The following is a 13,575-nucleotide window of genomic DNA, read 5'->3' as shown; positions in this document are numbered from 1 at the left end:
GTCAAATGGCATTATAGAGTTCAGAAAGCTGATACGGCACATCCCGATTTTATGAGTACTGTCTGGGTTTTAAAAGCTGGGAGTGGTCACCAAGTTACAACTATTGATCTGTGCCTTTCCAGAGCCAAAGGGAAAACAGGAACCCGAAGACACTGTAAGAATAACAGTCTACACTCTACACAAACCACGGCCTTCTCCACTCGAAGACCAGAAGAAAGAAGTGCTGCTCAGCTACCCCAAGTGGCCGCTGTAATAAACATCACGACATATGGACGCTGATAGGATGGAAGAAAAATATGGAACAGAACTGAAGTTTTTAAAAAGAATTCTCACTGGACTGGTTGAGAAAAGAAGACTCCCTGAGACTATACGGAGGTACTCAAACTTTGAACTGAAATTACTACCTGAGTTCGTCTTTAAGTAAATAACAAATTGGCTTTTTAAAAAAATAAAGAAAGAATAGTGTCCATGAGCACCATGCATCTTTAAAAACTAATCAATAAGGACAAAGGTGTAATGGGGCGGGGGGCAGGGGGTCACTAGACCACTCCATCCCTGATTTCAGGAAAAGCAATAGGGACTTGCAGGAGGCCTACCTTCCAGTCATGAATGCTGAGGACTAAAGGGGTGTGAGTGGTGTTAGGTAAGCGGGTCCCAGGATATGGAACCCTGAAAGAAAAGAGGATTGGACTTATGCATTATAACGGGCCTGCTGGCTAGCTAACAGAGAGATAACCATCTACTCTGGGTCAGCATAACAGGTAGACTTGGAACTATTTGTATGGTATTTATCCTCTTCCTCCTCTCCCGCCTCCTACTCCTCCTCCTTTTCTTCCTCCTCCGCCTCCATTTTTGCTGTTGACATCTATCTACAAGAATAGGCAGGATAAGCAACCCCAAGGAGACAGCAATGCGGTTGAAGGTCCCTGAGGGTGAGGGCTGTGGGAGGGGAGAAGGCGGGAGGAGGGAGCAGTGAGTCAATAGTGACTGGGATAGGGGACTAGCAAGGGTTTTTAATTATTTTATTGGTTTAATTTTAATCATTTATGGACACATCCATCCATTGTGTCAAGCACATTTGTACATTTGTTGCCATCATCATTTTCAAAACTCTTTCTACTTGAGCCCTTGGTATCAGCTTCTCATTTTTTCCCTTCCCTCCCACATCCTCCCTCTCTCATGAATCCTTCATAATTTATAATTTTTTTTCATGTCTTACATTAACCAATGTCTCCCTTCACCCACTTTTCTGTTATCCATACCCCTGGGAGGAGGTTATAGATAGATTATTGTGATCAGTTTCCCCATTCCCCACGCCCCCATCTTCTACTTACCTCCTGGTATCGCTACTCTCAATATTGATCCTGAGGAGTTTATCTGTCCTGGATTCCCTGTGTTTCCAGCTCTTATCTGTACCCGTGAACACGCTCTGGTCTAGCCATATTTTTTAAGGTAGAATTGGGGTCAAGATAGAGGAAAGTTGTAAGTTTCATCAGTGCTATACTGCACCCTGACTAGCTTGTCTCCTCCCCGCGACCCTTCTATAAGGGGATGTCCAATTGCCTACAGATAGGCTTTGGGTCTCCACACCACACTCCCCCTCTTTTATAATGACATGATTTTTTTGTTCTGGGTCTTTGATGCCTAATACCTGATCCCATTGACACTTCATGATCACACAGGCTGGTGTTCTACTTCTATGTGGACTTTGTTGTTTCTCAGCTAGATTATGCTTGTTTATCTTCAAACCTTTAAGACCCCAGATGCTATATCTTTTGATAGCCGGGCACCATCAGCTTTCTTCACCACATTTGCTTATGCACCCGCTTTGTGTTCAGTGATCATGTTGGGAAGGTGAGCATCATGGAATGCCAGGTTAATAGAACAAAATGTTCTTGCATTGAGCGAGTACTTGAGTAGAGGCCCAATGTCCATATTTGACCTTAATACTAAACCTATAAATATATGTACATAGATACATTTCCCCATTGTCATATATAAACATATTTACATATGTACAATCCTGTATTTAGACCTCTATAAATGCCCTTTACCTCCTAGTTCTTTCCTCTATTTCCTTTTACTTTCCTCTCGTCCCACTATCATGCTCAGCGTTCATTTGGGTTTCAGTAATTCTTCTCAGTTTCATTGCCCTTGACCAAGCCCTACCAGGCTTCCTACACCCTCCTCATCATCAATTTTGGATCACTTGTTGTTCCCTTGTCCCTGGGGTTATTAACACCCACTTCCTTTCTCCCACCTTTCCCTCTCCCATGTCCCCCCCGGAACCGTCAGTCCTGTTGTTTTCTCCTCCAGATTGTTTATCCTGCCTATCTTATCTAGCTAGACATGCAGAGATAATATGCACAAAGCCAAGACAGAGCAAAACAAAGCAACAAAAGGAAACAAAACAACAACAACAAAAGAAAAACCTATAAATAGTTCAAGGTCTGTTTGTGGACCTTTAGGACTGTTTTCCAGTCGAGTCTGATGGGGCACCACGGACTGGCCCTAAAGTCTATTTTTGGTATTCCCTGGGGACTTCGTTGCTCTGTTCCCCTTGCTGTTCTGTTGCACACCCTTAGTGCTTTGCCTCAGTTTTGTGGGGTCAGATCAGGTGCAATTCCTGCACCGAGTCTCCAGTCTTGTCCCTGTAGTGCTGTGGGTCAGTGAGGGACATCAAGTCTTGTAGTGAGGCTGGTCCTATGGTCCTCTCTGTGCTTTGGCTGCTTGCTCTGAGCAGGAATATCATCCTTATGCTTTGCTGAGCCAGGATGTTCTCCACTCTCTCTTCCTCCCCCTTCATTTGCTCCCGTGTGCTCTGATCAGACATTTCCCTCTCCCTGAGCTGTAGCTTCAATACTGTCCTCTGAAGTGAATTATTCTGCAGGGAGGGGGATTGTCCACGTAGTTGGGATTGGGGTCAGCCCCTCATAACCTCAAATTTTTATACTCATACTATGCTGCTATAAAGCAGAAGATGAAACAGGATGAAAATAATTTCCTAAATTGAACTACTGTATAACCCAGCAACCCCCCTACTGGGCCTATACCCAGAAGAGACAAGAAACAAACCACAGCCAGACATCTGTGCTCCAATGTTCATCATGACACAGTTCACAGTTGCAAGGAATTGGAAACAACTCAAATTTCCATCAAAATACAAATGGATTTTAAACCTGTGGTACATACATACAATGGAGTACTGCACATCCCTAACAAGCAGTGATGAACACATGAAACACACTGCTGCATGGGAAGAACTGGAGGAAATCATGCTAAGTGAAGTAAGCCAAGCACAAAAGGACAAGTATAATATGAATCCACTGAGGTCATTTTAAAAAAATGGCAAAAGGGACATATGGGAAAAGCCACTAAATAGATACATTCTCGGGGTGAGGTCCAGGTACTATGGCAAGTTCCAAATCCAGCCCAGGGATACGTATGGCAACCAATTAATAAAGAGGTAAAGAATAAAAAGAGGCATGGGTAGTGGGGGAACAGGGCACTAACCCACCCAAGGGGAGGGTGTTGTTTATATCGCCACAAGAGAGGGAGAGAGGGACCAGCCTTCAACCAGGCATGCCAAGACATGAATGCAACATACAGGCATGAAGCAGTGAACCAATAGAGACATCTGCGGGTCGGTCCCCAATCCCAATTACGTAGGTACCCCCTTCCCCCCACCCCAGAGGACATTACTGAAGATGCAGCTAAGGAAGTGAGGCGCATCTGATCAGGAGCCAACAAAGAGAGAAGAAGACCCCCAGCCCACCAAGCCCTGAGGACAATATTCCAGCTCAGAGCAGCCAATGTACATAGAGGATCACAGGGCTGGCCCCATCACGAGACACTACGAAGTTCCTCACTGACACAAAGCACTAAGGCAGGCAGCACTGGGTACACGGTGTGGGAGATGTGCCCTATCCAACTTCACCACACCGGGGTGAAACACTAAGGGTGTACAGCAGAGCAGTAAGGGGAGCAAAGCAACAAAGTCCCCAAGGAATGCCAAAGGTGCACTTTGGGGCCAGGGCGTGGTACCCCAGAGGACTCAACTGGAAAACACTCATAAAGGTCAATGGACAGACCTGTAACAATTTGGTTTTTTGCTATGTTTTGCTTTGATTTGTTTTTGAGCATATTATTGTCTATGCATGTCTATCTGGACAAGATAGGTGGGATGAACCATCTGGAGGAGAGAACAATGGGACTAACAGTTCCGGAGTGACACAGGAAAGGGGAAGATGGGGATAAGGAGGGGGATGCCAACAAACCCAGGGACAAGGGAAGAACAAGTGAACTAAAATTGATGGCTAAGCTGACATAGGATGCTTGCGGGGGTCTTGATCAAGGGCAATGTAGCCAAGAGAAATTACCAAAACCCAAATGAAGGCTGAACAGGATAGTGGGACAGGAAGAGAGTAAAAGGAAATAGAGGAAATAAATGGGAAGCAAAGGACATTTGTAGAGGTCTAAATACAGGCATGTATTTATGTAAATACATTTATATAAAATGACAGGGGAATAGATCTATGTACGTATATTTTTAATAAAATATTATGGTAGCAGATGGACTTTGGGCCTCAAGTACTCACTCCCTCAACACAAGAACATAGCACTCTGTGATGTTCACTTTCTCTGACACAATCACTGAAGACAAAATGGGTTCATAAGCAAATGTGGTGAAGAAAGCTGATGGTGCCTGGCTATCAAAAGATATAGTATCTGGGGTCTTAAAGGCTTAAAGGCAAAAAAGCAGCCAGTCTAGCTGAGAAGCACCAAAGGCCACATGGAAGAAGCACACCAGCCTGTGTGACCACGAGGTATTGATGGGATCAGGTATCAGGCATCAAAGATCCAAAACAAAAGAAACAAACAAACAAGCAAAAAGCATATAGATGGGAATGAGGGGGAGGGCAGAGTGGAGATCCAAAGCCCATCAGTAGTCAATTAGACACCTCCTGTCAGAAGGGCCAAGAGGAAGAGAAGAAAACACACAACCTTCCTCTAGTTCTTTAATGCTTCCTCCCCGCCCTGCCCCCCACTACCATGATCCCAATTCTATCTTACAAATCTGGCTAGACCAGAACATGTATTCTGGTACAGATAACAGCTCAAAACACAAGGAAACCAGAGCAGATAAACCCCTCGGGACCAATAAGGGGTGCAGTGATTCTAGGAGGGTAAGCGTAGGTGGGGGGTGGGGGTGGAATAAAGGGGAACCGATTACAATGATTGACATATGGCCCCTCTCCCAGTGAGATGGACAGCATAAAAGTGGGTTTAATGAGACAAGAGTTGGTATAGACATGAAAAAAATAATAATGACTTATAAAGTATCAAGGGGACACAGGGGAGGTGGAGTGGGATGGGGGGAAATGAGGAGCTGATGTCAGGGACTCAAATAGAAAGAAAATGTTTGGGGAAAGATGATGACAACATATGTACAGATGTGTTTGATACAATGGATATACGTATGGATTGTGATAAGAGCTGTAAAAGCCCCCCGTAAATAAAATTTACAAATAGGAATTACCTAATAGATTCTTATCTAGTCCAGAACTACATGATGATGCATAGTAGATTGACAAGAAGAAAACTTAAATGTCATGAAAAACACTTATCCAAACCAGAAAATTGTTTGAGAAGTTACACTGAACATCTCTGTCTCAAGAATCCAAAACCGCCTCCATCCTTCTGTACTGCAAATCATTTGAGTCCAGCAATTTATTGCCTAGAGTCTCAGATGCTGTGATAAATTAAGGTATCCTAAGCTATCTGAGAGGAAAATGTGTATCCATGTTCCAGGAAATGTTCAAGGGCTTATCACCGTCAGTAACCAAAAGAATTCACCAGGTCCCTCATTGTTCAAGTGTCTTTCTAGGCTTGCAATAAGATAATGAAATAAAATCCGTCCTTTATTCTGCTCATCAATACACATTCACCCCTGGATGGAAACAAAGGAAATCATGGAGGGGGTGTCTAGCTCATTCCTCAGTAACACGGATCAAGGGGATATTTAGTCCAGCTGAGTTGTCTGGGTACCCACTCCTCCCAGACACTCTCCAGAAATGGTGGCTCCGGAAGTTTATTGTCTCCGCAATTAGGAAATAATTTCTTTTGAACTAAAAACGCTTCGGTCTGTATACGTTTGCTCTGCATGGGCCTGAATAGACAGTCCTCAGAAATCTTGGTCAGAGAGGCGTCATGAGCTGTTAGAAAGAAGCCAGCCTTCGCAGGAGAGGGAGCTACTGCCTTTGCAGCGGTTGGTCTGGTGGAGTTTAGAAGATCTACAGAAACGCCTTGTCTGAGAGAGAAGCATGAAATCTGGAACTTTCTAAAGCTCTCTCCAGCCCACCTTACACACCTGCCGGATGCTTCTGCGCACACCTTTTTTTGGTTTGGTTTCTAATCTCTCTGTTTACATGAAAGACAGAATAATTCTTCATGGTTTCTTCTCCACTCGAAAGACTAACCCAGATCAGATCGAAATCTCTTGGATTTATTGTCAAGCTCCTAGGTGAGGGTCACCGTCCGAGTCAGTGTGGTCCTGGAATCTATCATAGTCTCTTTGGCAGTGTCGAGGAGGAAGGTGTGACCTGATGTAAGCCTGGTGCCAAGGGCCTACCTGTGTATGTGATGCAGGGCAGGTAAGTGGGTCACTGGGAACTAGGAAGACATTCCACAAGTTGTCTGCTCCAATTTTTCTCATAAAGACCCATCCAATTGTGATTTTTATTCTTGCTCACTTTCCCTTCATAGCCCTATGCAAAGGCTTTATAACCCATCATCCATGATTTGAGGGGACTCAGGGGTACATTGCTTCCTTAAAAGATAATCGTTCAGCACTTTCACTTCATCAACTCTCAGAAAAATACTGACTAAATTGTTATACTCTATTTATATTCAGAAATGAGATCTACTCTCTGAGACAGGAGAAAATACTGTGTTTGGATCATTCACCACCCCACCCCCTAACTCTTTTCAAATCTTTTCAGTCTTGTATTTCTTATGTTCCACTTTAGAATAAACTGGTGCAACCAAATTATAAATCTCTTACAAGTGGGTCATTTTTGAATAGCTGGCCTGACCTTTACTATTTTGGAAAGATCAGAGGAATCAAACGGAAGTTGCTCACCACGAATTCAATTGTACTATGGGCCGTTCCAGTTGGGACTAGTACTTATATCAGCAACCTATGCTCACCATTCACTTTGAAAGCATGTGGAGAGGGGAATTGTAGTCTTTCTCCACAAACCCCCCCCCCACCTCAACTCACACAACTCCTCTGTAACATTTAAACCTGGAGGAGCCTAAAACATGCAATAACCCGGTCACCACATGTACTATCCAGTGCCCGACATGTTTTCAGTGTGAACTACAAAATCTCCACTCAGCGAAGCTGGGCTTTGCTTGATACTCTGTGCTGGTAGGGACCCCATCAACAACAGCAGGCTGATGAGAGCTAAAAACGGGGTGATCGGACATTTCCCAAACGGCTCACTTGGGACTCACTTACCCTCCATTCGATGTGTAATTTAAGATTCAACCCACTGCACGCTAAAAATAGCCAGTTTTTCCCCTTCAGAACAAACCAGAGCCATGTAGTGCTAATAGATCCACTCAAAAGACAGCTGGTTCATTTTAACGCTACAGACAAGACCTCCTCCCAGATCCCCAACCAAAATAGCAGTTTCGAAAAAAACAAAAAGAACCAGAAAGTGATCGAAAGCAGCTTTCCACGGAACATTTTGCAAAGACAATCACCCCTCCTAATGTAAGCGATCGCCCTGTGGCCACCTACTTGCTCCACTCAGAAGGTTCATCCTGGCCAGGGGCCCACCCACCTACCTTTCAACAGTCCTCTCCTCCCCCACAGGGAGAAAGGGAAAGGAAATGGGGGGGGCAGAAGGTATTCCAGCTGGTAATTTGTCTTCTTTGTGAAAAAGTGAGAAGAGAAAGGAAGTCATTAAGGAAAACTGCCCAGATTGTTCTGGTTTCTAAAGCGTGTTCTACAGGGCAGCCTTATTACTGCCTGCATGCATTACCGGTTTAGCGGTGGAAGCAACAGGCTTTTTTAAAGCATCCGATGACTGTGCACACCGAGCCAGTCACAGAGGCCTGAGAAAGGGTCCAAAATGATAGGCAGAGAGAGGTGAGGAGTGTGGAGGGCAGGTCCGGCAGTCTAGCACTACTGCGTGGATAAGGAGATACATGTGGAGCACAGATTTGGGGGGTGCCCTAAAGTAGGGGTTCTCAGCAGGAGATTTTACCCCCAGGGGCATTTCACAGCACCTAGGTCATATCTTAGCATTGTGGCATATGTGGCTAAATTCTGGCCTAGTAACAGAAAAGTTGGTCGTTTGAATCTACCCAGAAACTCCTCAGAAAAAGCCCTGGCACCCTACTTGCCAAAAAAAAAAAAAAAAAAATCCGCCATCACTGAAACCCTATGGAGCGCGCAATCTCCTCAGCACATCCGGGTACCATGGGTTAGACATGACTCTACAGCAACCGACTCATCAGTTAGACACAGTTTTGGTTTTTACAACTTGGTGGGTGGGAGTAGTACTATCATGTTGAGTTAGTCCAGGTAGACTAGAGAAACAAATTCTTATACACTCATATGTGTGTAGGAAGGAGCTTTATATAAAGAGTACATTAAGATAACAGCCCAGCCCAGTCCAGAGCATGTCCATAAATCCAATATTAGACCATATGTCCCAAAACAGTCCATAAATTCCTCTTTAGACTCACGCAATAATGTCAAATGCAGGAAGATCACAGGCCAGTGGGTGGCAAGTCTTGTGCATCCAGTGGCGGTAGAACCAGCTCAACACTGACAGCGGTCTCCCATGTGGCTCCTACAGCTCCCAGGGCTCTGGTTGCATCAGCATAGCTCCATCAGGCTCGTGGGTCAGTTATGTCTCATAGGCAGTGAGCGTGCTTGTGTCCCACCTCCAATGAGTTATTTAATCTCCTTAAACCTCCAAATGAGGTCATCAAGCTGCAACCTGACTGACAGGCTAAAACCCCACCCCTTCACTCTTAATAGTCTCAAATTGACAACAGATCATACATAATATAGGGAGAGGCCAGGGATGATGCTAAATATCCAACACTGCCCAGAACAGCCCCTTAAGGCAAAGAGTTATGGGAATAAATGTCAGTAATGTTGGGGATGAGAACCCCTGGTATAAATCAAAAGGCGTCTTCAAGAATTCTGCTCTTAACTGTGGTTCAGAAAGCCGGGGTAGCATTTAGGACAGAAAAGCAAGGAAGGAGTCAAGCAATCCCAAGCTAACAGAAAGTCCCCGCCCTACTCCCAGCAAGTCATTCCTATAAGACAGGGAAGAACCACCCAATATGGGCTTCTTAGCCCGTAACTCTTTACAGGAGTAGAAAGCCTCATTGTTTTCCCGAGGAGCCGTTGCTGGTTTTGAATTGCTGGCCTTGTGGTTACCAGCCCAATGTATGACTAGCACACATTAAGAATTAATTACACAAATCACCAAGGAAGGTACATTCAAAAGCTCCCTCTCCCAGAAGTCCATATTCCAGGCAGCACCCAGTCATTCATTCAACAAACATTTATTGAGCAACTACTGCGAACCAAGTGCTTTCTGCACTGGGAACACACAGCTGGGAATGCAAACATTGACGAAAAATACCCTCAACGGACTTAGTTGTAAGAGTGTGGAGCTTCTGAAGACATTCGCTACTGAGAGGAGGAATTCAAACTGCCCTACTTTCCTCCTCAGGGAGTCCTGCTCACTTCTAACTGAAAAGTCTGCGAATCAAGTCCACCAGTCTCCCCGCAGGAGAAAACGAGGCTGTCTGCTCCCATCAAGACATCAAAACGTACAGCCTCAGAAGCTCTTAAAGGTCAGAACTGACATGATGGAGGAGAGGTTTTATGGTTTTGTGTTGTTGTTTTACTTTTTTTTAGAGTTTCATTCGCCATCCCATAAAAACCACCCCTCTCAAACCCAGGAGCCTTAAGGGTTTTTTTTAACTTCTTACAAAAAGTCTCTTGCCCATAGAGTGACACTCTTGATTTTCCCCGATTGGGTGAGAACACGGAGCAAATGTAATGTCCACAGTGTATCATACTACTCACCAAGAAGATTGTTTTACTGGCTACAAAGGCCGCTGACTTGTGCCCACCCACCACTCCGAAAACCTACCTGGCAGCTCCTGCAGTTGGGAAACAAATCAGTGGCATAACTAACGTTCACAATTCAGTTTGCAGCACATAATAACTTGCTCCGGAGATAACAAAACAATATTCCCTCATGATCATTATCTCTCTGTTTATCAAATGTGATCATCAATCAGCAAATAAAATAATTAGCTAATAGCTACCTCCCCCAAAAAGGAAAACCAAGTCACTGCCATCAAATTGATGCCAACTCATAACAATCCTATAGGGGATAAGGTAGAACTAATTGCCCCGATGAATTTTTGAGACTGTACTCTTTACAGGGGTAGAAAGTCCTCTCTCTCGACAATTGCGTGGTGCTTTCAAACTGCTAGCGTTAGTTATGACTTGGCAGCCCAACATGTAAACCACTAAGCCACCAGGGCTCCTCAAAACTGATCATTTGCTTTATTTTTTTTTTTCCTACTTGGGAAAAAGTGGCAAACAGAAAAAAAAAAGTTTCTCTGGAACGTCTTCAGATATATTAATAAAACATTCACTCACTGCCATTGAGTAGATTGTGGCTCGCCGTGACTCTATAGGACAGAGTAGAATTGACCCTGTGGCTTTCCAAGACTGTCACTCTTTAGAGGAGTAGAAAGCCTCATCTTTCGCCTGAGGAGAAGTTTGTGGGTTTGAACTGCTGACCTTGTGGTTAACAGCCTGACACATAACTTACTATACCGCCAAGGCTGTTAGTCTCTCGACATTTAAACTTTAAATCCAGCTAGTTCAATCAATATGCCAGCTGTGCCCTAAGATATTGTAGAAACATGAAGATACACTGGAATAAGAAGAATCCTCACAAGAATAGAGACATGAATTGAGTCATATCACTGTGATCACAGAGCCTGCCTTCCAATATTTGCACCTTAAAGAAGCACAGAAAGGGCTCTTAAGCATGCCACTGGTGGGTGGAGGGGCTCATTTCCATAATGTCTTTTTCCTGCCTTATATACAAACCATGTTTCTACCAACTTGGTTGGTAGAATTTGAGTCATCACTGTCTCAAGTCCCAGATGGGCCCCAAAGTAACAAGGAATTCCCACAAAGCATACAAATGTACCACTTAGTGTCATTGATGTCAATGGGTTTGGATGTTTTTTATTCTATACCAGGTGTTTTCAAGAAGAAAGGAGGATTGGGTCCTTTGTCTTCCTTCAGAATAATTCCAAACCAGTATATTTGTTACAGTTTCAGCAGTAGAGGCGAGGGCATAAGCATTTAAAAGTTTATACCAATGAAATGTAATCACCACAATTCTTCCCCAAAAATCTACATTTCTTCCTGCACATAAATGAAAATTAATTTGCCAACTGCTAGTATTATGCTTACCTTTGCTTAGACCCCAGAGTATTAGGGATAATCAATAGACATGTAACTGTGACTATAATTAGATTTTGAAATTCTGAATTTTCTCCTAAAGACCAATAACTTGTGTTCCAAATCAAGCAATGAGGGAAAAAGGCACATCTCAAAATCACCAAGTCATTCTTGTTTATAGCAAATGAAATAAAAAAACAAAACAATGTTTCCTCCCTGAGGAGGTAAATGACCACTTATTTTCTGCTGGGTCAAATGAGAGTAGCGGGACCTCCTTATTATGATTACATCCATCACTGCAAGATCATTGTAGCCAACATGTCTCTCCTAGCATGAAAAAAAATAATTAAAGTTCCCTTCCAAGGCATACGCTCACTGAGGTATGTCTGTGTAATTAATTGCAGCATGGCCAAAGAAAAGTTTTGGAGGCTCCACCGAGCACCAACAATGAATTCACCTGGCAGTCCCTAGAAGGAAGCACGTCATCTCTGCACAGAAAGCAAGGAAAGTCCTAGGCCAAAGGGTGCCAGCGAAATTTGAAATGCAGGCCCCAGATTTGTGCCCCCATAATCAGGCCACGGCACACAGAGGGCAGCTGCCTCCACCACTTCCAATTCAGCCATCGGAGTACCAAGCCGGCAGAGACACTGTTTAAGACACTTTGAGTTTCTGATGGGGTTCTCAAGGCTCGTCAGAACACCACCCAACTCCTCCCACTCCCTTTTTGTGAATGGGGATAAAGAGAGCAGAGTGTGCCACAATGGATCAGAGAGCCCCACAAGACAACTCCATCTCCTAGCGTCCACCTACAAGTTGCAAACTTTGTTCTGTCTCTGCTAGGATACAAAGAGGGCCAGCGCACACATCACTGAGCTCGCTCCCCTTGTCTGCCGCGCTAACCAAGAGGGAGAGATCCAGCAGGCAGAGAAAGGGGTGCGGAGAGAGGGTGAGGGGGTAGGGGGGCTTACTTTTACAGCTCGCTGCCCACGGCTGGTAGCCATAATAGCCGGTAATGCGAAGGATCCGCTCTTCGATGGAAGTCAGTCCCACGGGCCCGCTGCTGAGGTCCTCCACTGAGCGAGACCATTTCAGGTCCTCTTTAATGGCCTCGTCCACCACCAAGTACTTGAGCTGCCGGAGCTGGGGGCTGATGTCAGACAGTCTCCTGGGGCTTACGTCCGGCGACCTCCTCATGCCCCTGCGGCCGGGAGCACCGGGCAGGGGGCAGGGGTGGGGAAGAAAGACAGAGCGGTGGGGTCACGTCAATGGGGAGGGACGCCTGGCAGCGCTGCCAGGGGCACGCAGGTGCAGCAATGGCCGGGACCAGTCTCCTCGCGTCGCCTGCGCCCACCCGGGCTCCTGGGCGGTCGTTAGCGTCGGGTTCCGCTCCGCGACCAGCCGGGGCGCCCGAATTGGGGGAGCCCGGGGTGCAAAGAACGGCTTAAACTTCCGGGCCGCTTTGGCCGCTGGAGTTCCCCAGTGCTAGGCTGCCAGGTGCCAGGGCCCGACCTCAGGACACCCCCACCCGCACCCCCACCACGGCACCCCCAGCCCCGCGCGCCCGGCCTGTAGCTACTCACGGGGAGATGTTCTTGCCCCTGGGTGCGCCTCCGGGAAACTCTCGGATCCCCATGAGCAGCTGCCGAACGGGACTCGGAGCCTGCAGACTGGGTGCCACCGGAGCCCGCAGACTGGAAGCAACCCCCCGCGCAGGGGGTGGGCCCGGAGCCGGGCCCTGCAGAGAGACCCCGGCCGCCGGCGCCCGCGAGCCCCGCGAGCCCTGGAGGCGTCTGGCGAAGTGGAGCGCGGCCCGTGCTGTCTCGGTTCCCAGCCGGCGCGCGCTGCCGCGAGCAACGGGACTGCAAGTGCGCGGGCGCCGCGCGCCCCTCGCCGCGCGCTCGGCCAGCGGCCGCCGTCCCCGCCAACCCGCGTCCCCGGCACGGCCGCAGCCCGGGAGCGGCCCCGAGCTGTGCATTCACCAGGCACCTGGGCCGGCGTGGGGGCACCTTCGCGGCGCCCAGGCACCAGGCGAGGGCGCTGCTGGCACT

General features: G+C 46.5%; 1 protein-coding gene across 1 annotated transcript in view; it reads right to left on the bottom strand.

The window, feature by feature from the left end:
* Positions 1-13,160, bottom strand: part of SLC35F3 (solute carrier family 35 member F3) — a 546,340-nt gene extending 533,180 nt beyond the window's left edge. Inside the window, exons 1-2 of the mRNA XM_075532778.1 lie at positions 13,108-13,160; positions 12,496-12,725 (exon numbers count right to left, since the gene is read on the bottom strand). Of these exons, the coding sequence (XP_075388893.1) occupies positions 12,496-12,725; positions 13,108-13,160 (283 nt within the window). The remainder of the gene's footprint in view (positions 1-12,495; positions 12,726-13,107) is intronic.
* Positions 13,161-13,575: the final 415 nt, after the last annotated feature.

This window comes from Tenrec ecaudatus, chromosome 1, assembly GCF_050624435.1.
Source record: "Tenrec ecaudatus isolate mTenEca1 chromosome 1, mTenEca1.hap1, whole genome shotgun sequence".
Classification (NCBI taxonomy): Eukaryota; Metazoa; Chordata; class Mammalia; order Afrosoricida; family Tenrecidae; genus Tenrec; species Tenrec ecaudatus.
This window is presented reverse-complemented; position numbering and strand designations above follow the sequence as displayed.